This window comes from Chenopodium album, chromosome 1 (assembly GCF_948465745.1).
Source record: "Chenopodium album chromosome 1, dcCheAlbu1.1, whole genome shotgun sequence".
Lineage (NCBI taxonomy): Eukaryota > Viridiplantae > Streptophyta > Magnoliopsida > Caryophyllales > Amaranthaceae > Chenopodium > Chenopodium album.
The window spans coordinates 52,967,989-52,993,796 of NC_137834.1; the positions used below are offsets into that span (position 1 = coordinate 52,967,989).

Sequence of the window (25,808 nt, forward strand, 5' to 3'; positions counted from 1 at the left end):
ATAATCCCAATTCCGATTTAAAACGAAGAAAATATTAGCCAAACAATAAACTCGGCCCAAAACCGACACCCTTCTACTAAAACGGCCATGTATTAAAATATAAAAATGATTTTGACCTGAATCTAATTGGATTAGAAATTAGAATTGATAAGATTTCCAATGATATATTATATGTCTTATTCCGAGTTACGGATCAAAAGTTATGATAATTTTAAAAATGTGTTAAAAACTGGAATTGTCGCGCATTAAGTAAAACCGTCGTGTCACGGCACCTGATGACGTGGTGCGGCGCCTGGTACCATGACACAGTATTGTTCACGTGTCACAGTGCTCTCTTGTGTTTTTTCCGCGTTACTTTTCTCACGCGCTTATGAACTTGGATGAAAAAAATGTCTCGCGTCACTCCATATTCAGTCGTGTCACTCCATAATTTGCCGCGTCACTCCATATTTTGTCGTGTCACGATTCATATGGAGTGAAACGGGAATTTCCCGGGTTTTCTCCACGTAAAACCTAAAACGCGTTTTATCATTTTAGGGCAGTTAATTCCCCGCGTCACACCATTTTTCCCTGTGTCGCGGCATAGTTTTCCATGTCGCGGTATAGTTTCCCTTGTCGCGGCATGCTTTGCCGTGTCGCGAAAGTTTTTTTTAGGGTTTTTATCTTCTTAGGGTTCCGTGTGTTCCCTCAGCGCATTTTCCCTATAAATATCCCCCCTTGTTTCTACATTTCGGGGCATCAAATGATTCTATCTTCCTCTATTTTACACCAAAAATCATTATCTTCTCTCTCTCTCTTATATTCTAAGCCTTAAAATTATATTTCTAATTACATCATTTCTTCCTTAAGCACTCTAAGGAGTCCATACTCGACCGGAGGTTCCGTCCTTAAATCAAGGTGTGAAAGGTACAAATAACTGAGGGTTTGGACCAAATCAACTCTACATTTATTTAATTTAATCTCCATTTGATTTATATTTTTTATTGAAGTTACTAACAATTTATTCATGATGTAACAATTTAAAGGAACGCGCGGAATGTGAGTAATTAATTAATTTAATTACTTATTTTATTTTAATATTGCTAGTATCATGATTAGGTTAACTTATATTAGATTTGACTTATGATATTATTGTGAAATTGCTTCCAGTATTAATGTTTATTCAATTATTGTTATGATCACCATATTGCATGTTAAAAGGAATATGTAATTGAAAATCATGCCTAATAAGATTATTTGGACGACCGGTTTAGGTTCCTTTTTAATCTTGTTGTTTAATCAAGTTATCACAAATATTTTAGAATTATGTGTTGCATTAATATTCAACAAATTTAGCTTAATGATAGCTTGGAGCAAATGGAATATTTTGTTTGTATGCCTTTGATATCGCAGGAATCACTTTTCACTATAAGAATCGAGTAGAGGCCAATACGAGCGAATGTGACTCCATGACTCACTTTGTAAAATCATCCCCGATCCTCCTTTCGTGGTTCCGAACCATATGGAGTTAGTAATCTCATGGATTAGGAATTGGGTGTAACCTTCACGGTTCAATGGTTGTTGCCTTTTGTTATCCCTTTATTTGTGGTTGTCTTTTATGATCCGTGAAAGGTTTACAAGTTCCTTAAAAACGTGTTGGCGGCTCCTTAATTTCCTTGTCCCTAATCATATAATGTCAATTCCCACTTCCTATGAGTGCCAAGCACATTCACCACATGCTTAAACATAGGCGCACTTCGAGCGACGCCTACAAAACGCAAGTGTCTTGAAGCTATTTATGCAACCAGTCGACAGATTGTCGAACAACTGCTAGGCTATTCCCTTCAGGGTGGCTGGAAAGCATCGACACTAGGCGGCATCATCCAACCCCTGTGAATACATGAGGTGGGTGTATGCCAGAAGGTGGTCTTTTAGGTTCGTAGTACCATCATAGGTCCCAACCAGCACATTTTTAACCTTGGTCAGTTGTTCGGCCTCGGCTATTTCCTTAGAGAACGCAGAGGGTTGTTCCCCAAGGTTTTGTAGCCAAAGCTTCCAGTTCATAGGCTGGTAGTTGTATGCCGCTTGTCCTCCGAAGAAGGCAGGCTGGATGTAGGGCAAAGTAGGTGGCCTGTATAATGGTTGTGCCATATACTGCGCCGAATTGATTATATGGGGCCCTGATTGTACGAGGGGGCCGCTTGACGGGCTCCCCTGGACAGATTGAGAATTCCTTAGAGAGGTATTTTGAAAGCTATTATGGTAAGTCGACGTAGAGTCCGACTCTGACAGCTGTTAGGTCTTCTTCTGCTCGATGTACTATCGAGCATCGGGGAATGTTTTCTTGCTACCATCCGGATGTACATGACGGATGGCTTTTCTTGTCACCGTTTCTAGGAAACAGAGTCTTGAAAGGTCGAACTGGGGTAGGGCCTTCTGTTTGGTAGCAGGGTAAGGAGTCGGCTGACGGTCCCGAATCGACTTATGTTTTCCAGCTTGAGTTGGTTTTGTTGTCGATTGTTCCTTGACCGCTTGGTGATAAAATCCTTAATTTCACCCTTGAAGCTTCTCATGAATTCCATGATCTTATCTCGGGTTACTAGGGCTGATCCCACCGCTTGGGAACGATCAGCTGACTGGCCTAAGGGCTTACTTGACTGTCTAAACGGCTTGCTTGGACCCGCCTGGTTAGCATTGCGCTACCGCCTATCTTTATGACGGACGCGCTTAGAGATGAGGGACCCGTCATGGACAACATAGGTTTAGATGTCTCCATCATCACTAGAGTCATGGTCCGTCTGGACCACCACTTTTTCCAGAGGTCGATTGGTCTCTAGAGTCGGCACAGGTAGATCTTGTGAAGCCATCTTAGAGGTACTCTCCCCACATACTGCACCAAATGTTTCGGGGTTTTTTGTGTCCCTTAGGAGAGTTACAACTCAAAGACTAGATTCGACAAGGGCGCCTGAACCTGAAAAACAAACGGAGCTCCAAATGGTCAGAGGTCCGCCTGTGAAGATTAGGTTAGTACGGAACCTGAGTAAAACGTGCGGAAAGTAAGTTATCTGCTCGGATTTCGAGCTCAAGTGTTCTCTATTTTAGAGAGAAATAAATACCTTAATGATTATTAAGACGTAAAGTTCTAGGTGTCAAAGATGTCCCAATAATTGGTGGAATCTCCCAATTTATAGGGTCCTAGGAAAACGTGCCCTACCCTATGGTTTGATGACCTAGGGATTAGGGCAGCGCCATTTTGCGGCGCCCTTGGGATTATGGCCTTAAAATCCGCCATTCGGGGCATATCTTAGTGACACGTGTCGCCCATCTAGGGGTCCATTTGGACGACTCCTAGAGTGACATGTGTCATTCTCTCGTTGGTCCACTTGGGGGTATTAAATACCCCAAATCCCCTATTATTAGTATTAAAACCTTTTATTGGCATGATCATCCCAAGTTGTATCAATTGTCATGATTACTTGTTGATCCCCATTCCTAGTGTTTCATTTGTTTGGTTGTTTGTTTTTTTAGTTGTTAGTGTTACCTCTTAATTACCTTCGATTTTGGCCTAGCTTAGGCGTAAAATTGAGAGTGCTTGAACATTACCGTTCCTTTGGGTTAGACCCTTGACTTACCTCTATACTCGTATTTAGGTTTGATAAGTGTTTATAAATTTATTTGGCTCTGGGGAAGATTAGATAATGACCTTCATTTTCCCTACGTCACTTGTTTTGAGTGGTTTTGAAAAGAGTCTTCCGCTGTGTGTTTTTGATATTTGTCTTAGTCGTTTCCACGGTGGCGGTAATGTCTTAGATTTTCCTAATTCGTATATTAAAAGAGCAAAATAGGTATTTTAAAGGGAAGGAATTTCTAGGTTACTACAACTTCTACCTCCCATTTTTCATATCAACTTGGTTTTTAATAACATGTCATCCGACGAAAGCTCCAACTCTTCTACTTCGTCTTCTAATTCGAAAAAAAAGCCAAACACAAAGATATGAAAGACGAAGACAAGCCAATCATCATGGTGACCGTGTGATGGAAGAAGTTTTTATGTCTAATCCAATTGATGTATATCAAATGTTAAATCAAGTTCCAAGGGCACCAAGGATCCCCGTTCCAAGGGATCCTGATGATGGACACAATCGTTTATGAAATGACTACTTTTCTGAACATCCCGTGTTTCTTCCATAGTTATTTAGTTAGAGATTTCGCATGAACAAACATATATTTCTTTGAATAAAGCAAATTTTAGAAGAACGTTATCCCTTTTTTCAGCAAAGACAAGATGCTACAGGAAGATTTTGAGCCCCTAGATTGCAAAATTGCACTACTATGACGCCAATAGCTTATGGCACCTCTGCTGATCCTATTGATGAATACATTCGAATTAGTGCATCTCTTGCAAGAGATTAACTACAACATTTTCTGGAAGGAATTGTCTCTAACTTTAGTGGTGAATACCTTAGAAATCCCAATGAAGTAGATCTGAAAAGACTACTAAGAATTTGTGAACGTTGAGCATTTCCAGGCATGCTAGGTTCTAATGATTGCACACATTAGCGGTGGAAAAAATTTCCAATTCAATTAAAAGGTATGTTTTCTAGAAGACCATGTAAACCCAAATTAATCTTGGAATCTGTGGCATCATATGATCTTTGGATCTGACATGCTTTTTTTTGGGACACCAGGTAGTCGTAATGATATTAACGTTCTTGATAGATCCCTATTATTTAAAGATGTATTTGAAGGTCGTGCACCTTCCATTATCTATGTTGTGAATGACCAGCAATACAATAAGGGGTTTTATCTCACTGATGGTATATATCCTAAATAGGCAATATTCATTCTTACAATATCACTACCACAAAATGAAAAAGGTCTTTTTGCCAACTTACAAGAACATAGACGAAAGAATGTTAAGCGTGCTTTTGGAGTACTACAAGCTCGTTTTGCAATAATACGGAATCCTGCGCTAGCTCGTGATGTATCAATGTTAGGAAAAATTGTGATAGCATGTATCATTGTTCACAATATTATCGTTGAGGATGAAAGAGATAAATGAATATGATCAAGCTGCAAATGCGTCTTCAAGTAATGGAAATAATGAAGAGCCTTTTCAGTTCAAAAATAGCAACAACTGAATTGCAAGTGTGGAAAATTACATGTCTAATAGAGCTAGTGTTCGTGATGAAGCCATGCATAAAGCCTTGAAGAAATATTTAGTTGAACAATGTTGCTCAAATTCGGTGTTAATAGTAGGCAAAATAATATGCGTTAGTTAATGGTTGTATAATCGTATCATTAATTATTGTATTTGCACTTAATCATGATTCGTTGTTATCTTCTGTAGAATACTGTCATTTGATAGAATATGTATTATTTTTATTGTTATTGAATTTAGTAAAGTTACAATTATTGTTTATTTTTTAATTAACGACTAATTACTTACTAATTAAATCTCAAAATGCATTAATTTTTTACACAAGTCCTAAGTCCTTTTATTTAATTAATGTATGCTAAGAATAATTCTTAGTTTTGATTGATTATACTAGAGGTGTCAAATCAGGTACCCAGATGGAGTTTGGGTTGACCCACGACGGGTCGGGATGTTTGAATCGGGTAATGATATGATGGGTCATTTTAACTTAACAAACCAAATCAAATCGAGTTAAGCTTAATCAGATTCGGGTTAAAGTTGAGTTCAAGCATGGTCGGATACAAATCGAACTTGGCCCAAATCAAATTCGGGTTGAGTCATATCTAGTTCAGAAGAACTCGGGTCTGGATTTTATCGGGTTTATTTGGGTTTAAATGGATTTATTTAACTTTGGGCTTGGTCATTTCGTATTCGATTAGATCTCGGTTTAGATTAATTCAGTTCCGACAAAAATTTGAATCTCGTTGCTTCGATTGTTAGCTCATTCTTTTGGGTCAAATAATTTGAATTCGGGTTAATCTCGGTTCAACTCGACTTTTAGCTATATTAGAATAATCATGTCATTTTTGTTATTAGAGATTTTATTCATATATAGTTCAGATCATTTTTTGGGTTTCACTTAAATTTTTGTATTGGCTTATCAGAATTGATATAAAATTGAAAACTCAAGTTATTGAAGAAATTAAAATGATTATTTATCGCATTGATCAGGTGATTATCACATATTATAAAATGTTTCCTTATGTTTTGGTTTATCATCGTCTTTGTGGCTATTTATCATCGCCAATTCATTGGCTACTCGATTATTAGAAGTATCAAGATTGTTTATTGTATATTAGCAACAAACTCGTGATTAAGAATACAAAATTTTCATATTTTAGTAATGTTTGATTTTGTTATTGTTAATGAAGTTATACCCCTCCATTTCATAATAATCGCAATACATATTTACTTTATGTTGGTTTCATAATAATTCTAACATATTATTTAGTAAGGACACGTTACTACGAATATTTTATTATTTCTCCTCATTAACCCTACCAACACAAATATTTTATTATTTCTTAGTCATATTAACAATTAATTATATTTCCACTAACTACACTTTATATTATAAAATTCTCAATTTGGACAATACCTTATAATTTTCCTACAACTTTATGCAATGAAAATCCAAAACCCTAACCCTAAACCAATACGGCAATAAGATAAGATTAGTGACAATCAGATGAAATGAACACACTATCATATTACACTATCTAATATTCAAATTCAAATAAATTACAACTAAAATAAGCTAAATAAACCCTAATATGTCAAAGTCCGTTCAGATAAGGGTTTGTTCAACTCGTCTTATTTTCTCTCATTACAAGACTATAAGATCAGATAATATCATATAAGTTTAGATAAATTAAGATTAGTTCAGATACATTCAAATTATTTAAATAAATTCAAATAATAAATTTAGATAAGTTCAATTAAGTTGGAATAAATTCTGATAAATTTAGATTCATCAAAATCGTGTATATAGTAATCCTAGTTACATTAATATAACATGTATACATATTTAATGTCAGAAATTTCAAATTTTATACATGGTAGGAAGTGTATTTCATGGTATAATGATAATATTGGATTGTTTGACTTTAGAGTACAAAATCATGGACTAATTGTCTAATATATCAATCAATGATCATTGTACCGTCCCTAATCCATGCACTAATATCAATGAATGACCATTGTACATTTGTATCGTCCCTAATATTTTGACTCCATTCAACAATGCCATTTCTTTGCGGCACCACTCTATATTTCTTTAGTATCCATGTATTTCCTATAAATTAAAGTTTTCTTTATACCATTTTATTACTAATTTTCAATCCCTTCTCTGCCTCCCTTCTTTGTTCATTGTTCTCACTATTAGTCACTACAATGTTGTGGAATATTTAGATGTGTGAAATCATGGTCTCTTGGATGTGATTGTAGTTTGTTAGCTTAGTTAGATGAATGCAAAGGATAAGTAAATGTGATATAGTGTATGTCTCACTTTTCCTAATTATAACTAAGCTTGAGCCCCACAACTTAAAATGGTTAGAGAGGATGGTCATGGAAAATTTTGGGTTAAGTTAATTAAAAGGGTCGGGTAAAAATGAATCATGAGTAGTTTTGGGTCGGGTTAAGTTGGGTCAAAGGATGTTTCAAGTCGGATAAATAGAGGTTGGGTAATACAAAGATCGGGTAAAAAGAGATATTTTTGGGGTCAAAATGGTTTCGGGTAGATTTGTTTCGGATTAGATCGAATTCGGATCATGAATTATGAGTCGATTCCAAGTTGGCTTTAGACCATATATTACCAGTTGTAGGGAATATTTCAAGCATTACCCCCAAACTTGAACCCCACTGTGATCATACAATAAAGTACGGTGGCGTCCAAAGGGAAAGAAGATAGAGAAAAAAAATCGTCAACAAGTTTTAGGAACTTGTAAACCGTTCACGATGTGAAGGTTACACCCTTTAACGATCCAGGAGATCGTCAACTCCAATAGGTCTGGAACCATGGCTGGTAGTTCGGGGATGAAGGTACAAATCCAACCTAAAAGAGATTGAACCTGCCCTAATAATATGCCTCTACTTTATTCTGATCGTATTCATGTGCGCTTTCTGACTAACATACATTTAATAGGATTAACCCTAAACCTGTTTTTCTATGTTGGTTGAATATTAATGCACAAACAAAACTCTTATTGGCGATCACTTGAATTGTAATCAAATTAACCCTAAACAAGATTATTAATTATCTTATTAAGCGTGATTACAAGTACAAATTCCCTTTAAACATGCATAATAGGTGTGATCAAGAAATAACAATAAAATATAATCAAGCAACATAATAACAATAACAATAACAATTATAAAAATAATCATGTTAAATCATAATAACAGCAAGATCCTAGGCATGATACTAACAAGATTAATAACAAACCCTAGCATGTTACTAAGCAATAAAGATCAAAGGTTTAACCCTAACATGATACTAACATGAATATTAGGAAGAGAAATAGGAACCATCATAACAATCATACTTGATTTAAGGAACTTATTCTTTACCCTAAACATGATACTAGGAAGCAATAAAACATCCTAACATGATACTAAGAATCAAAATAACAATTTAAGCATGATTTCTATATCATAATATCAATTAAACTATTAAAGTACTTACTTGGATGCCTCGTATCCCTTTCTAATAACAAAATACACACGTTAGTAAATTCAAGGAAAATAATAAAACAAACAATTAAATTAAATAATTGAAATAGAGATTTGGTACCAAACCCTCATAAATAAAAACCTTTCACGTCTAGGGCGAAGGCAACTTCGAACTTGGCTAGGTGTTTCTTGATCTTGTGAATGTGGAATTTTGTATGCAAAAGGGTTGGTTTGGAAAGAGAGAGAGAGTAATCAAGAATTTCTTGATGAGAGTTGGTGATTGAATAAGGGGAGATATGACCTCTATTTATAGAGAAAAAAGAGGGTCGAAGAAAAAAGAGGGTCGAAGAATAAGAAGAGGGTCAAAATAGAACTCGATGGACAGCAGTTTTTACGGATTTTTCTTTTATCATATCTTTTGATCTAGAAGTCCAAAAAAGGCATATAATATGTCATTGGAAAGCTCTTGAAATCTACTTTTCAATACAATTATAATCAGATTAAAATCTTTTGTATATAAAAAGATATGGCCGAAATAGTGGAACGGTATCAGTTTTGGATAGAGTTTTGTTTCTCATTCATATCTTTTTCGTTATAGCTCGGAATTAATATTATAATATATCATTGGAAAGATAATTTCAAGGTCTATCCAACCATATAAAATTTGGATAAAGATTATGAGGCACGAAAATAAAATCTGACAGTCTTTGAACATCTTTAAATTCGAATAGAATTAGGATTTAAGAAAAGGAAAGTTTTAAAAAAGGAAAGTTTTTATTTACCTCAAATTCTTTAATCTTATCTTTTCAAAAAGGATAATTAAGATCTTTTAGAAACTTGTAGAAGCTTCTAATTAATCCTACTACCTCCGTTACATATTATTTGCAACGATTAGACATTTTTCCTCTCTACTTTATGTCAAATCGTTGCAAATAATATGTAACGGAGGTAGTAATTAGTTTAGGAATAGGATTAAACCTTTTGACCCTCCACATGATCATTGGGTCCTAACTAAAATCCGGTTTGGGACCAATTTAGTATTTTGGCCATAACTTCCTCATTATTCATCGGAATTGGGCTTATAATATATCGTTGGAAAGGTCTTTTCAAACCCCATCCAACTACACCATTATTGAACCCATATCATGGACCAAACTAAACTGGAATGCACGTTTTTCAAAAATAGGGTAAGAAAAGAAATATTTTCAAAAACAGAAAGAAGAGATATTTTAATAAAAACATCCTCATCACTAGACTTTTCACACTTTCGCTTTGTTCGATAATCAAATGACATGAAAGGTATTCATCACTGGGTTTGGTTTTGGGAAGACACATTTGGGTGTCTACACCAGCTAAAGTTGGTTATGAGTTAATTTCGGGTTGACTCCAGATCGAATTCGGATAAAAATTCTTTGATTAAACCAGTTCGAAAACAGTTCGGTTTTAGGTAAACCTTTCGGACCGGGTGAGTTTTTGACACCCCTAATTATTACCAAGTACATTATTTATATATGATTGGATTTAAGAGAGAGATTGTGTGGTGGAGTTGGGTAAAAGTATGAGAGATAAAACATATTACCAAAAAGTTGTGGTTAACTTTAGTTATATATATGATGTTTTTCGGTGAATTTGGCGAGCAAAATCGGGAAGATGATGAATTTTATATTAGCAGAAGAACCCACCGTCGCCCTAAAAGCAAGGACTTGAGAGGTACGTGTAAATTATAAAACATTGGTTACAACTCATGAAAATCAGTAACACAAGGGTCCGTATAATATAGAAAAAACAAGAAAAGGGAGAGCACCAACTGATATTGTTGAACAACTAATTATTTTAAAAACCAAACTAGGCTCGGTCTAGTTGGAAGTTTGCACCTTTATAAGGTTAGGGTTCAATTTTCACTATAGACACTTTGATGGTGGGAATCCAAGTGTGTAAATACTAGACCATAAAAAGCATGAGAGGTGAGGTACTAAGGTCTACACAAGATTCTTCTCATTACCTTCAAAAAAAAAAAAAAAAAAAACTTTAAACACACCTTACCAAAGTCGTTGGTTACTTGGTGCAGGGAAGCTTGCATTTGGCTTTCCATGATTTTGACTGTTAAAAATCTTCTGATCACACTGTTAACCAACATTTCCACAATACTAAGGCACCTAAAGCGATAGTGCAAAATTAGGTAGCACGATTTTTATCCAATCTAATCTATTTGAATTGATAAAAAAAATTTTGTATGACTTTAGTTAGTGAAGGGATATGTCCCAGAATGATTGCAGCAAGGCCGGCTACTTAATTTACTTCTTTAAATTTTATGCAAATAAATTACTGGAGTAGAAGTAGAACAATAATAACTCTTGTGATTGTTTTCTTTCCACTGCGTACCTAAACCAATCAAAATTTTCTGTACAAAAGAAAAAAAAGGAAATGATCCAACCAGCATCCAGACCAAAACTCTTTGGATGAGGCTCCATTCCAGTTGAGTCAATGAAATATGTCAATATCCCATTACCTTAGAGCTTATGTTAAGCAAGGGCTCCAAAGCGCTTGGACCAAACTTTCGAGCAAACAGGTAACAAATAGGTGTTCTCAAAGAATTATACCAACATTCTGTCCCATTATTTCTGATATTCTGTATGAAACCTTCTGTAATATTTTCTCTACCAAAACTCGCCGGATGAGGCCCTCCCAAAGACCAATCAACCCATGTCACAGTACGATTAGCGTTAAGGTATGGATGGAATATGTTGAAGTAAGTAGGAATATAGTGTTCATCAGGGTAGCAAGATGGATGGCAGTATCTTCTGAAAAGATCATAGTACTTGTAATCAGATATAATTTCAATAGCCAAAGCTCGCTTGATTTCAAACCACTGAGATCCTTTTCTCCATTGATGGAGCCTAATATTGGGTCCCATTCTGCGGCTGTAACGGCCACGACCATAACGTGAGGGATCATCATAGGACTCCACAAAACTGTGAACAGATTCTATGAGGTATTTGTACACTGTTTGAAAATTGTAGACTGGGATGCAGCTCTCAGAAATAAGCACAAATCGTTCATTCGAAAAGTCAAGGAGAGCATTGGCTAAAAGCCTCTTCTCAGCATCTGCCAGAGATATATCACCCCAGGAAACTTTCTGCCAGCATCAACATTAAGATTGAATCTTGTACTTTCAAATAGCAGATTAATCAAAAAATATACGAACAAACATTAGAACTCATCACGGACAGACCAAAGAAATACTTGTATCTAAAAGCACTAAAGCAGAGTAGCTTAGGATTTCATAGTGGCTTTATTTTAGCTGGTCAACAAAATCTTAGCCCAATATAAGCATCCACAAGAATATTCAGTTGATTGTTCTTCAAATTGACTCATAGACCACAAATCAATAAACACTAGAAAGGGAAAGATGGGAACCAAATGGAGGATGATTAACTGAGATCAAAGCTGTATTTGTATCTATCTTAGATAGGGAAATTCTCAACGGTAACCCCTAACTTTTGCTACGCACCAATGGTGACCTCCCATTTTTTTTATTATAAAAAATGACCTTAGTTAAAAATTTCATCTCACTCATAACCTTATGTCATTAAATATTAACTCTGGTTAGATTTATAATTTTAAAAAAAAAAATTAACTCAACCACCAAAAACCAGCCACCACCTGCTCAGCCACCATCTCCCTTTCCGGCAACTACCCCAGATTCTTCCGACCGCCGGCGACGCTACCCAGGCTCCCCGACCGCCGGTGATGCAGCGCCAGCTCCACCTCGACCACCTCTAAGTCAGATCCCCAAACCCCCGCCCACAACCCACCCTCTCTCTCCTTCTCACCGTCACCACCACTAGACTGCCGAACTCAAAACCACCAATCAGCCGCGCACCACCACACAAAACACCGCACCTCCCTCATAAGCCCACGCACTTACCGCCAGCAGCCCTGCAACAACCATTATCACCACCAGCCTAGCCACGCTACATCTACCATTCGCAACCACATTAATCCCCAACCCACCAATCAGCCACCTTGCCTCTAGTGCAGCCCTCAACAACCACCTTACACACCATCTTACAATTTGTGGCTAATTGTTCAAATTCGAACAATGTAGAATGGAATTGGAAGAACCCTAGAAATTGGGAAAAATCTAAGAATTGACAATTGCTTGATTTAAGGTTCGAAAAACACATTGTGATTGAAAATAGAGGTCAATCGAACGAATTAAAGCTCTGATTGCTCAATTGCGAACTTAATTTGAGCGAAAATGGCAGTTGCAGTGGGAAGAGAGAGAGAGGGAGGGTCGTCGACGGGGTATGGGTTCTGGGTAATGGTGGGGCTGGGGGTAGCGTCGCCGGCGGGGGGAACGGGGAACCCTAGATGCTGGCAGGAGGTGGTGAACTAGTGGTGGAGCTGGCTGGGTTGGTGGTTTTTCTTTTTAGTTTTTTTTTTCAATGTTAACCATAGTTAGTTTCTTTTAATTAATTAACTCTCATAAATGTCATAAGTGAGATGAAATTTTTAACTAAGGTCATTTTGTATAATAAAAAAAAAGGGAGGTTACCATTGGTGCGTAGCAAAAGTTGGGGGTTACCGTTGAGAATTTCCCTCTTAGATAAGACACATATGGAACCTCTAATTTTGGAGGAGAAACTAAACAATCCAATCACTGACAAAGATGTTACATACACCCATAAAGTGTTTCCTCTACAATTAAGGGTTTACAAAAAATACGTGTATTGAACCAATTATAGTTAAAAACAAGTCAAATAATTTGTCTAGAACATTGAGTGCGAAATAGTCCCAAATTTCAAAGACACTGCAACAACTCAACTACACTAGCATGACTGATGATTACTTAATTAATATTCAAGCCTCATGCTTACAAGGGGGTAAAAATCGTAAAAGTGATTAAAATTACTAGCATGGCAAACAGGCAACAGCCAAATAGCCAATCAACTGCATTATAGGCGGATGGACAGACATTTAGACGAAAACTGGGCAGGGATGAGTATGTAAAAAAGGGGACAGTTGGAAATCAAATCTTCGTGCAGCCACATATCATTGTTTGACCAAGATAATCATGTGAAGAAAAAGAAATACATATATTTAACAGGAGATAACAAGACATCATGGTCCCAACGACCCAACACCGTACTAGTGCCTACACAAATTTCTGCCCCACCACCTACATCAACCCTTTCAAACATCAACAGCCCTGTCAGAAATAAGAATCAAACAAAGAGAAACTCTTTAACAGACTAACTGGCAAATGATGAGAACACGTGGGTAATCATCCTACCACAAGAATCGAAGACTAGTCCCTGTATAGAATATTTTATACGGCTAGATAAAACTGCATGAGCAAATTCTTTTCCTAGTGTTACCTCACTAATTAACCAGGTTACATAGAGGATTGATTGCATAAGGTAGCTATTACAACTTTAACAGTCACACACATTGTGACACCTCCCCACTCCCCTCCTCCCAGCCCAAAAAAAAATGTAAAGGCCAGGATATTGGCATACAGATACTAAAAGCTAGTTGAAGGGAATATGTACAAAATACCAATTACTCCCTTCATCCCCTTTTGTATGCCCAATTGGGAGTAAAGTCACTTTTTAATTATTGGTTGGAAGGAACTGATGGAAGTGGAAATTGATGGGCCAAATGTAGTGGGCGTTTTGACAAAAAAAGTCGGAGGTGCAAACATAGATGGAATAAAAAGGAAATTAGGAAAAAACATTAAGGATGGAGCAAGTAGTAGATATAGGTCTAGTTTTCATCAACTTCAATAGGTACATCAATTACAATAAAAAAAAAAACTTTTCTGTTCTATACATGTCAGGGTCACTAATGTCTACAGATATCAAAAACAAATAAACATATTAAGCACATCCGTTAAAAAATAACCAAATTCAGAAATTAATAATTAAGACTCTATAAACCAATCTACTCACGGAAGAATAGTTACATAAGCACAGACAACCAATACTATATACTTCGTATTCATCTACTTTCAAAACCTTTGAAAATTACAATGTCTTGAACAATGTCAATTGATGCTTACATTTGCTATCCAAAGGAGCCATGACTTTAGCAGGGTGGCATAGCTAGTAAACAGAGGCATCTTCAAAATTCAAATATTTTTATTGCACTAACCACAATCTCATAAACCGCGACTAGGAGAATGTATTACTTAGTGCAAATACGCTTCATTCATGGTACAATGATCCATCAGAGTGAGTGCCAAAGTTTCACAAAAAATGAACACCAAACAATACATCTCTAACTCTCCAATACTACGATTGTAATCCTCAGACGGTGGTTGATTAACCCAGCACAAACACTCTACAATTCTAGCTCTAATCAAATTCACTAGTGTCTTCTCAATTAAGCATCACATCACTAAATACTCATAATTGTCTATACAATTAGATGACAAGAAAAATCTATCCATCACTAAAAAAAACACCAATCACTAGTTCACTACGTCCCTATCGCTAGGATTGTAATTCTCATAGAATTATAAATTATGACAAACAATCAATCAGGGCACAGAACTCGACAAATTCACTAGTGTCTATACCATCTAACCTTAAAGATCAATTCGTATTAAATTCACCAGTATCAACTATCAAGTATACCCATGAAACTCAACAGACCTACATTATTTAAATATAATTAGAAAATAAAACCAGACTTCAAGTAATAATCGTATGTAAGCAGGAAATAACTAAGAATCAACTTACCTGACTAGGAATTTGGCGGTCGAAGAAGACAGAATAGGGCGAAACATTAAGTATAAACCCAGGCAAAGTATGCACATAAATAGAAAACAAATCTTCATGCCCTTCAAAAAACCTCTCCCACAAAGGCAACAATGGCAAAGGACCCCTAGTCAAGAACATGAACGCCACTTTAGGTACTCTTTTAAAAGGGTACCCTTGAATTTGAGGCACCATTGATGCCCTCCAAAACAACTCCTGATCACTTAAACCATGAATCAACTCTTTAGGATGCACCAAATCCTCCAAACTCAAACAATCAATTTTCGGCTGTTTGTTAACCATTGTGCAGTTACTAATAATATGACTGCTACTAATAATGTTATTCTGTGGCGCGGCAGCGACACCGTGGCGGCTGTGCCGAGAATTTATATACCAGTTATCAACAACATCAATATGAGAGCCTGAAATTAATCCTATTACTATACCTGTAACAAATACCACTAAACATAGTACAAGCCTAATTATTTTGAATGATGTATCTTTCATATTTGAATTAGATTGATAATAATGACGTTGGGAATCCTTATTACTGTTAGTATTAATCACTGGTGATGAAAACTTCTCAAAATCCTCCTTTTCTCCTCTATTTCGCACCATTAAAATTTCCCCTTTTTGGGACATTTTAAGAGCCAATCATGTAGCGGTGCCGATTGCGAAGATCTGGCGACGGAGATCTCGATGGAGGAAGATGATTTAGGCGTCGGAGGAATTCAGGCGGATATGCGACGGCTTGGAGAAGTAATTTGAGGGGAATTGGAAGTGGAGGAGGAATGGGGCATGAGGGAAGGTGTGATTGTGATTGGTGAGGAGGCGGAGATGGATTTGTTTTTTTTATACAATTTTTATTTTTTATTTTTTATTTTTTTTATTTTTTTTTTTTTTTTGTTGTTGTTTAGAGAGCGAGAAGGGCGAGGGTGAGAATTGATGCCATGATCTCCTGAAGTTGGGAAGGAAGCTCTAACCATTTGGGCTATCCCTCACTCTCACATAAATTTTATATGAGGACGTCTTCGGTTGTAGCATTTTTTTTATTATTTTTTTTTACAAAAGATTCTATTAACCAAAAACAATGTTACAACTTAAAACAAAACAATAAACAACCTAAAGACACACACTATAACCATTACAGGAAGAACGAAGAGAACAAAACACTGAAAGAGTCTTCCTACAAACCAATAGTTGCGGAGCCCGGACAACTAAGAAAACTAAACCACATCCTAACCATGGACCAGCAGAAGCCGAATTAACTGAAATAGTCAAGATGGATCAAGAGCACTGATCCTGAACATAGAAGAGAACCCGAACTTGTATTCACGGAGAAGGAAACTCATGATGGAAAAAGAAGGGAGATGGAAGAACCCGAAATATGCATCTTGTTGCTGAAGAACGAACCTATGACACAATTCCACTCCTAAGGGTTAGAAAGCGCAACTGCAACCTAGGAGTCTGGGAACCCAATCTATAGAGTCATTTACTCTAAAGACTCTATGAGAAACCGTGCATAATTTTTTGTTTTTACGAAAAATTTTAAGTCTTTCTAACCTTGAAAATTAATAGCATATTTATGGTGGTTATGTAATTGGTTCAATCCTTATTATATATATATACATACATATATATATATATATATATATATATATATATATATATATATATATATATATATATATATATATATATATATATATATATATATATATATATATATATATATATATATATATATATATATATATATATATATATATACAATTTTAAACCTCTTTAGGCATGATTACTTGGTAGTAATTTGTGTTTGAAAGCTTGGTTTTATATATATATGCAATTTTAAACCTCTTTAGGCATGATTACTTGGTAGTAATTTGTGTTTGAAAGCTTGGTTTTATTTTTCACATAATTGCAAATTAATTGCATTAAGTGTGTTTTGTTCTTTGAGGCTTCTAAGTACTAAAGATTCAATCATTAATTATGTTAAGTGATTGAAACTTTGAGTTACTAAATTCCATGAATTTTTGTTGAACTTTGTTGATTTAATCATTTTTAATTTGATTGGAATCATAAAGTTTGAAACTTGTGATAGAAATTTGTTTATCTTCATATTGGAAGATATAATTTTTCAAGGATTCACAAGTATTAAAGTTGGAATCTTTATTGAACTTATGTTCATTTTTCCAACTCCCTTTTATTTTGTCAAAATCTCAAGATTAATTTAAAATTAATTAAATTAATAGTGAGTAATTGCCCCCTTATTTTTGTTGCACCAAGTTAAACCAATTTTATTAAAGAATGGTTCTTGGAATAATTTTTGGTTTTATGCACTTGGATGAATTTATTTAAGTTGGACTTGTTATATTTTCATTTTTCCTCCAAATTAATTTATTCTAAAATTAATTTAGAATTGATTAAATATGTCACACAAAATCGGCATTTTTCCCGAGGGATAAGCACCAAAAATCGACGCCGAAGAAGCCCCGAGCAAGCTCTCGGCCAGCCGGACTGCTCACACAGCCATGGGCTGCCAAGGCTGCTCAGGTGTCTCGATTGATACTGCTATGTGCCGAGGGTGGAGCTGATGTGTGCACACCTTGGCGCACCATGGCAGCCAAGGCAGCCACAAGGTGCGGCAGCAGCTAACTGTTGTGCGCGCACCATGTGTGCGGCCTTGTGGCTTGCCATAGGTGAGCCGCATATGGTGCTTGTATTTAAGCTTCCTTTGGGCGTGTTTTTGTGCGTAGCTTGGTACATAATTAAGGGGAATATGCGTAGATATTTCTTGCGAAGCAATGTGGTGCAATGAGCTTGTGCAACGTTAACATGGTCATAATGGGCCACAAAGTTGTGTGTGAAAGTTCGCTGACGTGGGCGGTGTAACGCCTATCGACATCGTGACCCACTCCCACGTTCCTTGAGTATCATTCCGTTATGCGAGTTGTGAGCACTCCAAGTCTTAGTGCTAGGCACTTAGATATTTTGGATTACTTAATTTTTGCTTAATTTGTCATTTTAATTATTTTATTTTATTTTATTAAAATTTTGGAGTCTAGGCCTCAGTTTTATGAGTGACTTTTGCAAAATTCTATTTTGGCAAATAATTGGGTTTTACCGGCTTAATTAATTGGATTAATTAAGTTGGATGCGGAATTTAGTAGGAGTTTCAAATATTAATTGCGCTTATTTACATAATCGGTTAAAACAACTATGATTAGTTTTAATTAGGTGTGTTAATTGGATTAACCACCTAGATTAGTTACTAGTTATCGCGTGTTTATGCATTGTTACTTGTTTTATCATTGTAAAATGCATGGGCCATTCACAAATAGTGAATGGATGAATGGAATGTATATTCTCTCACAGGTTTCATAAAATGGCAACTAGTGGGGCCCGATTAGGATAGAAAATACGGACTGCGATCCGTGATGTATTTTTGTAAATCTAAATGCGGTCTGCGTACCGTTGAGTATTTTTGTACCTTAATATTTAGATTAGTCCTAATCGTAGATACTAGTAGTTGCATAATTTTGGTCAAGTATTGAAGACGGAGTTTCTTGGAAGACAAAGCCATGAAGTTGCAAAAGAAGACCTTTTGAAGAGTTGAAGAATTCAAGGTGTCATGTTTGTTGCCAATATGCATCAAAGTGCTTATGCTTTACATATTTATGATCATTTATATACTTCCTCCATTCTTTTTTACTTGACCCGCTTTGACTTTTACACTATTCACCACTCCTCCTTTGACCGTTTTTTGTGAATAATATGTAAGGAAAAACATGTTCATGTTGGATATTTTAAATTCGTCTCAAGAAGTACTATCATAATATATAACTTTTATAATTTTTACTTATGGAGAATTAAAGTTATTAATCGTTGAAGTTTTGCATTGGCAAGCGTGATAAAAGAAACAGGTCAAGTAAAAAAGAACAGAAGAAGTATGGATTATATGTTAGATGCATGTTTAGGAATTCGAATGTTGTGATGATTAATTAAGTTCACTTAAATCAACTAACATAGAAACCCAAGGTCCCTAAAATATTGAGTGAAATTGTCATTCCAAAACAACACTTATCAACCTATTGATAGTAGTGATGGGCTACGCCAAAGCGAGGCATCACTATTACTCCCTAGACTCATAAGGCATACCGGGTATGCAAGTGGTTTTGGTTGTACTCAACGATATGAGTGTTGGAGTCCTTACATGTCGTGGCAAAGTGAATGAATTGTTGAGAGAGCATTAGATGCGACGATTTATTCAACCAAAAGTGTCTTGACGCCATTAGCAAAGTGTTGCTTACCTTGGGAGATTTAGTGCTAAGACAAGCCAAAGTATGCTTAGCCACTCTTTGTTTCCTTGGATCTTGGAATTGACTTATTTTCACAAAAATAGGGACAATTTTATGTGTAAATAAGACGTTAAATAAGTTTAAAATATGCATGAATTAAAACATAATCTTATCTAAGTATCATGAATGGTTTTTGATTAAAATTCTTCAATTGTAGAATCATGTCTTTAAGTAATTCAAACAACCAGTTTTCATTACGCTCAATTCTCGACAAGGAGAAGTTGAGTGGGCCAAAATTTCTTGATTGGCAAAGAAATTTGCGAATTGTTCTCATGCAAGAGCAAAAGGAATATGTCCTTTATGAGGAAATGCCTGATGCTCCTAATGAGGAAGTGACTCAGGCTGCCCTAAACCGATGGCAAAGTGCCAATCGGGATGTCAAATGCATCATGTTGGCCACAATGTCTCCCAACTTCAAAAGACTTTCTTTGAGAAGGAGACAACTTTTGAGATCATTTATAAGCTGCATAATATGTTCCAAGAGCAAGCCTGAACTGAGAGGTTTAAAACCCATAGATAGATCCTTAAGAGCAAGCTCAAGAAAGGAGAGTTAGTTAGCCCACATGTACTCAAAATGATAGGATTATTTGAGAACATGGGAAGGCTTGATGCAGGATATTCAACCGAGATGGCAATTGACATCATTCTCCACTCGTTGCACAAAGGCTATGATCAGTTCAAAGATGAACTATAATATGCACATCATGGAGAAAACCCTTACTGAGCTTCATGGTATGTTGAAGAAAGCCGAGCAAACGCTCAAAGATAAGGGAAAACATGATATGATCATGGTAAAAAAGGGCAAGTCGTTCAAGCGCACAGGCAAAAAGAAGAAAGGCTTCAAGGGGAAAGGTATGAAGAACTTTCCGCCTAAGCCGAAAGCTATCAAGGACAACAAGGAAAAGAAATTAGTATCTTCTAAATCTGATTCCGAATGCTTCTTTTGTAAGAAGAAGGGACATTGGAAGAGAGATTGCCTCAAATTCAAGGAAGATAAGAAGAACGGAATCGTTGCTTCTGAATCAGGTATATTCGTTATAGACTTAAACTTCATTAGCTCAACATCATGTGTATTAGATACCGGATGTGGATCTCACCTTTGTTCCAATTATCAAGGTCTAAGGAACGTTAGGAAGCTAGAGAAGGGAGAGGTTGAACTCCAGGTCAGCAATGGAGCCAGAATTGTAGCCGTATCCGTAGGAACTCTCAGTTTGTCTTTGCCCTCTAGGCTTGTTTTGGAACTTGATAGTTGTTACTATGTTCTTAACATTACCAAAAACATTATTTCAATTTCAGCGTTGGACGCCAAAGGTTTTGAATTTCGAGTAAAAGACAATGAATGTTCGTTTTATTTCGATAATGTTTTATATGGTATTGCACATTCTGAAAATGGTCTTTATGTGATTTCTTTAGACAAAAAAGTTTATAATGTAAATAATACCACGAAAATAGCTAAGACCAAGGAGCCAAATCAAACTTACTAATGGCATTGTCGTCTTGGCCACATTAACATCAAACGCATCAAGAAGCTTCTTCAAGAAGGCGTTCTTGACTCTTTCGATTTAGAATCTTTTGAGAATTGCAATGGATGTTTATTAGGCAAGATGATAAAGCATCCATTCTCCAAGTTGGGAGAAAGAGCAGGTGACTTATTGGGTCTAATACATACCGATGTATGTGGACCAATGAGCTCCGCCACAAGAAATGGACATCAATATTTTATCACCTTCACAGACGACTATGGTAGATATGGCTATGTCTACCTCATGTCTCATAAATATGAAATGTTTGACAAGTTCAAAGAGTTTCAGAGTGAAGTTGAAATTCAGCTTGGCAAGAAAATGAAAGCCCTTCGATCGGATCGAGGTGGTGAATACTTAAGCCAAGAATTCAATGACCATATGAAAGATCATGGCATACTTTCAGAACAGACACCTCTAGGAACTCCACAATGGAACAGAGTATCCGAATGGAGAAATCGAACCTTGTTAGACATGGTACGATCAACCATGGGTCTTAGTGATCTTCCTATCTCTTTTGGAGGACACACACTTTTAACTGCGGCACTAACACTGAAACGTGCTCCATCAAAAGTTGTAAAAAAGACTCCATACGAGTTATGGATGAAGAAACCTCCTAGGTTGTCTTTTCTAAAGATATGGGGATGCGAAGCATATGTCAAGAAATTGATTTCTGACAAACATCATCCCAAATCTGAGAAGGTTTACTTTGTGGGCTACCCAAAAGAAACCAAAGGGTATTACTTCTACAATAAATCGGAGAACAAAGTGTTTTTTGCTCGCGATGGTGTCTTTTTGGAGAAGGAGAACCATTCTAAAATGACAAGTGGAAGGAAAATTGAACTCGACGAAGTTTGTAAGGATGAGCAACTGTAGGGAATAATTTCAAGCCTTTAAAATCCCACTAGCTTGAACCCCACTGTGATCATACACTAAAGTACGGTGGCGTCCAAAAGGGAAGAAGATAGAGCAAAAGAGTCGCCAACAAGTTTTTAAGGAACTTGTAAACCGTTCATAGGATGAAGGTTACACCCCTTAACGATCCAAGAGATCGTCAACTCCATAAGGTCATGAACCAAATAAGGGTTCGGGGATGAAGGTACAAATCCAACCTAAAAGAGATTGAACCTGCCCTAATAATAGGCCTCTACTTTATTCTGCTCGTATTCACGTGCGCTTTCTGATTAACATACAATCAATAGAATTAACCCTAAACCTGTTTATCTATGTTGGTTGAATATTAATGCACAAATAAACTATTATTGACGATCACTTGAATTATAATCAAATTAACCCTAACAAGATTATTAATTATCTTATTAAGCGTGATGACAAGTACCAAAATTCCCTTTAACATGCAATAAAGGTGTGATCAAGCAATAAATATCAAGCAACATAATAAATAATCATAACAATAATTATAATCGTTATCAAAATAATAATAATAACAATAATAATAATCATCATAAATTATAACAATTATAATCATAATCATGTTCATGTTAATATTAAAGCACAATAGAAATAGCAAGATCCTAGGCATGATACTAACAAGATTAATAACAAACCCTAACATGTCACTAAGCAATAAAAATCAAATCTTTAGCCCTAACATGATACTAACAATCATAAATATTAGGAAGAACATAGGAAGCATCATAGCAATCACATTTAATATATTTGATATTATAACCTTTTCCCTAAACATGATACTAGGAATATCATAATAACAATATAAACATGATTTCTACATCATAATATCAATTAATCAATTAAAGTACTTACTTTGATGCTTCGTACCTCTTTCTAATAACAAAATACATACATTAGTAACTTCAAGGAAAAATAATAATCAAAGCAATTAAATTAAATAATTGAAATAGAGATTTGGGACCAAACCCTCAGAAATTAAACCTTTCACGTCTAGGGCGAAGGCAACTTCGAATATGGCTAGGTGTTTCTAGATCTTGCGAATGCGGAATTTTGTATGAGAAAACCAAGTTTGGAAGAAAGATGAATGATAGAGATGAATGATTAAGAGAGAATTAAAAGAATGCTAATGAATGAAAACTGATTGACGAATAGAAACTGATTGGAGGTGAATAACTTGCGAATGAAGAGAATTGGTGAATGAATGGTGAATGATAGATGTAGATGATGATTGATGATTGAAAACAGAGTTTTTAATACGATATTTATAGAGAAAACCAGCCAAAAAAGATAATTTAACAAAATAGAGTCTGACGCTTAGGAAACAGAGCTGGCGCCAACCCTGGCTAGCTGGCGCCAGGCACCAGCCTTAGCGCCAGGCGCCAATGGCTAGCGCCAGGCGCCAGGCCTGGGGTTGGACGCCAATCTTGATTTTAACGCGTTTTTGAAAATCCGATAAGTTTACCGTACTGGAGGATAAAATAATATAATTTCTTCGAAAATGCTATTTGATTTTGATTGAAACTCTGAAAAGTCAACAAAGTCAACTTATCAATGCTAATTGAATTAGGAATGAAAAGAACCTTCTAGAAGATTCTAGAAGACTAAAACCATTCCTAATTGCATTAGGAATGATAAATCATATTAGGCCCTCCCCAAGATCATTGGGCCGTACATAAAGCTCAAACCGGGCCCAGTTTGGTAAATTGGCCATAATTTCCTCAATATTCATCGGAATTGAGCTTATAATATATCGTTGGAAAGGTCTTTGCAAGCCCTATCCCACTAAACAACTATTGGACCCATATCATGGACCAACCAAACTGGATTGGCTGTTTTCTTAAAATAAAGTTTTCAAAAACAGAAAGAAGAGAAAAGAAATTAAAACTTTCCGCAACGCTAGACTTTTCCACACTTTCGTTTCATTTGATTATGATTCGACGTGAAAGGTACTCATCACTGGGTTTGATTTTGGGGAGACACAAATGGGTGTCTACAGAAGCCCCCACTTTGACTGATTTTGGAGAAACGCAAGTTTCGAAAACAAAAGTCAAAGTATCGATAGGGACGGAGAATGATTCAGAACGTTCTGCGATCCTAAATCACTCTTGTAACGCCGATACCTGCAAAACTAGAATTAGTTAAACAGATAAAAGAGTTAAGAAACGCGTATCTTGCACCATCGAGCACACGTCTCTGAAAGTAACCGATTGTTTTGATGACCTCCTACAAGCTAGAGAATGCCATCCCGCTTGAAAACTGCTACGCCTGTAACTGCTTCCAAATTAGAAGATTGCTTCGCCTGAAACTATCCTCTCTGCAATGATAATATTCCACATCTTCGGGAATACTATCGAAGATTGCTTCTCTTGAAACAATCTCCATCCGCATTGATAATATTCCGCGTCCAAGGGAATACTATCGAAGATTGCTTCTCTTGAAACAATCTCCATCCGCATTGATAATATTCCACGTCCAAGGGAATACTATCGAAGATTACTTCTCTTGAAACAATCCTCAGTTGTTTGTGACAACTCTCCATAATCCAGGGAACGTCACCTTGCTGTTTCGATGTTCACTCGTCTCTGAACAAAGAGCTTCCTTTTGATATGATCTTCTGAATGACGTGTCCACGCGTCTCTGAACGAAGAGTTTAATAATAGGATGCCCACGCGTCTCTGACCAAAAGAGCTTGAAAATAGGAAATGTCCACGCGTCTCTGAACAAAAGAGCTTGAAAATAGGGAATGTCCATGCGTCTCTGAACAAAAGAGCTTGAAAAGGATTGTCCACGCGTCTCTGAACAAAAAAGCTCGATTGATATGCCCACGCGTCTCTGAGCAAAAGAGCTTGAATGAAATGTCCACGCGTCTCTGAACAAAAGAGCTTTGATGATATGCCCACGCGTCTCTGGAGCAAAAGAGCTTTTGATGGAAATGTTCACGCGTCTCTGAACAATAGAGCTTCGGTGCTTGAATGTTTGTTGCGATAATGTTCTGAAGAAAAATTTTCGAAGACCAACGTTTGTCGATCTCTAAAGCTCGCCTGAACTTTGCTTTCGCTAAAACCAGTATGCCGGTGTTTCCGTGATGAGCCAATTCTTAGGCGCTTCAAGCTAAGTGAGACGATCTTTCATCAGGTCGACCACTTATTGTGATTGTAATCAAGCTGACTACTTAATCATGTCAAATTGCTTATAGGGGCTAAATGGCGCACCAAGGAACCCAAAATTGTTGTATGAAGTCGAAATCACCTTTCTGAGAGGCTTCGAGCTCTGTCGCTGCTGAAATATCTCTAGCGCCAAGACTTGGAGTAGGATCCTCCCTATTCTGCTGCACCTGTATTTAATTTGACTATAGAACTCTGCCAATCTTTAATTATCTTAGGGTTGACCTAAGGTTTAGCGTTGCTTGACTCAATAACTTGACACGACTCAAGGTATAAACTTGACTCACTGTGATTGACTGACTCGAGGTTGACTCGACTCAAACTGTTTGACACATGTGTTAGACTCAAATCAAGGTGATGTGACACGACATGACTCAATGTGTACATGACTTGTGTGTGCATTGTAATGTGATCGTGCGACTCGAAAATGAAAAAAACAAAAA

At 36.4% G+C, this 25,808-nt stretch overlaps 1 protein-coding gene across 1 annotated transcript; it reads right to left on the bottom strand.

Moving 5' to 3' along the window:
- Positions 1 to 10,919: 10,919 nt before the first annotated feature.
- Positions 10,920 to 16,232, bottom strand: LOC145556012 (glycosyltransferase BC10-like). Its single transcript, XM_081617707.1, has 2 exons — positions 15,373 to 16,232; positions 10,920 to 11,762 (listed from the first exon to the last, which is right to left on the bottom strand). Exons 1-2 carry the CDS (start codon positions 16,030 to 16,032, stop codon positions 11,121 to 11,123), a joined length of 1,302 nt encoding a protein of 433 aa, XP_081473833.1. The 5' UTR covers positions 16,033 to 16,232; the 3' UTR covers positions 10,920 to 11,120.
- Positions 16,233 to 25,808: the final 9,576 nt, after the last annotated feature.

Coding starts and splice junctions, on each gene's coding strand:
- LOC145556012 (XM_081617707.1), bottom strand. CDS start 16,032: ATGTCCCAAAAAGGGGAAATTTTAATGGTGCGAAATAGAGGAGAAAAG. Junction 11,763..15,372: donor ACCGCCAAATTCCTAGTCAG/GTAAGTTGATTC, acceptor TGATGCTGGCAG/AAAGTTTCCTGGGGTGATAT.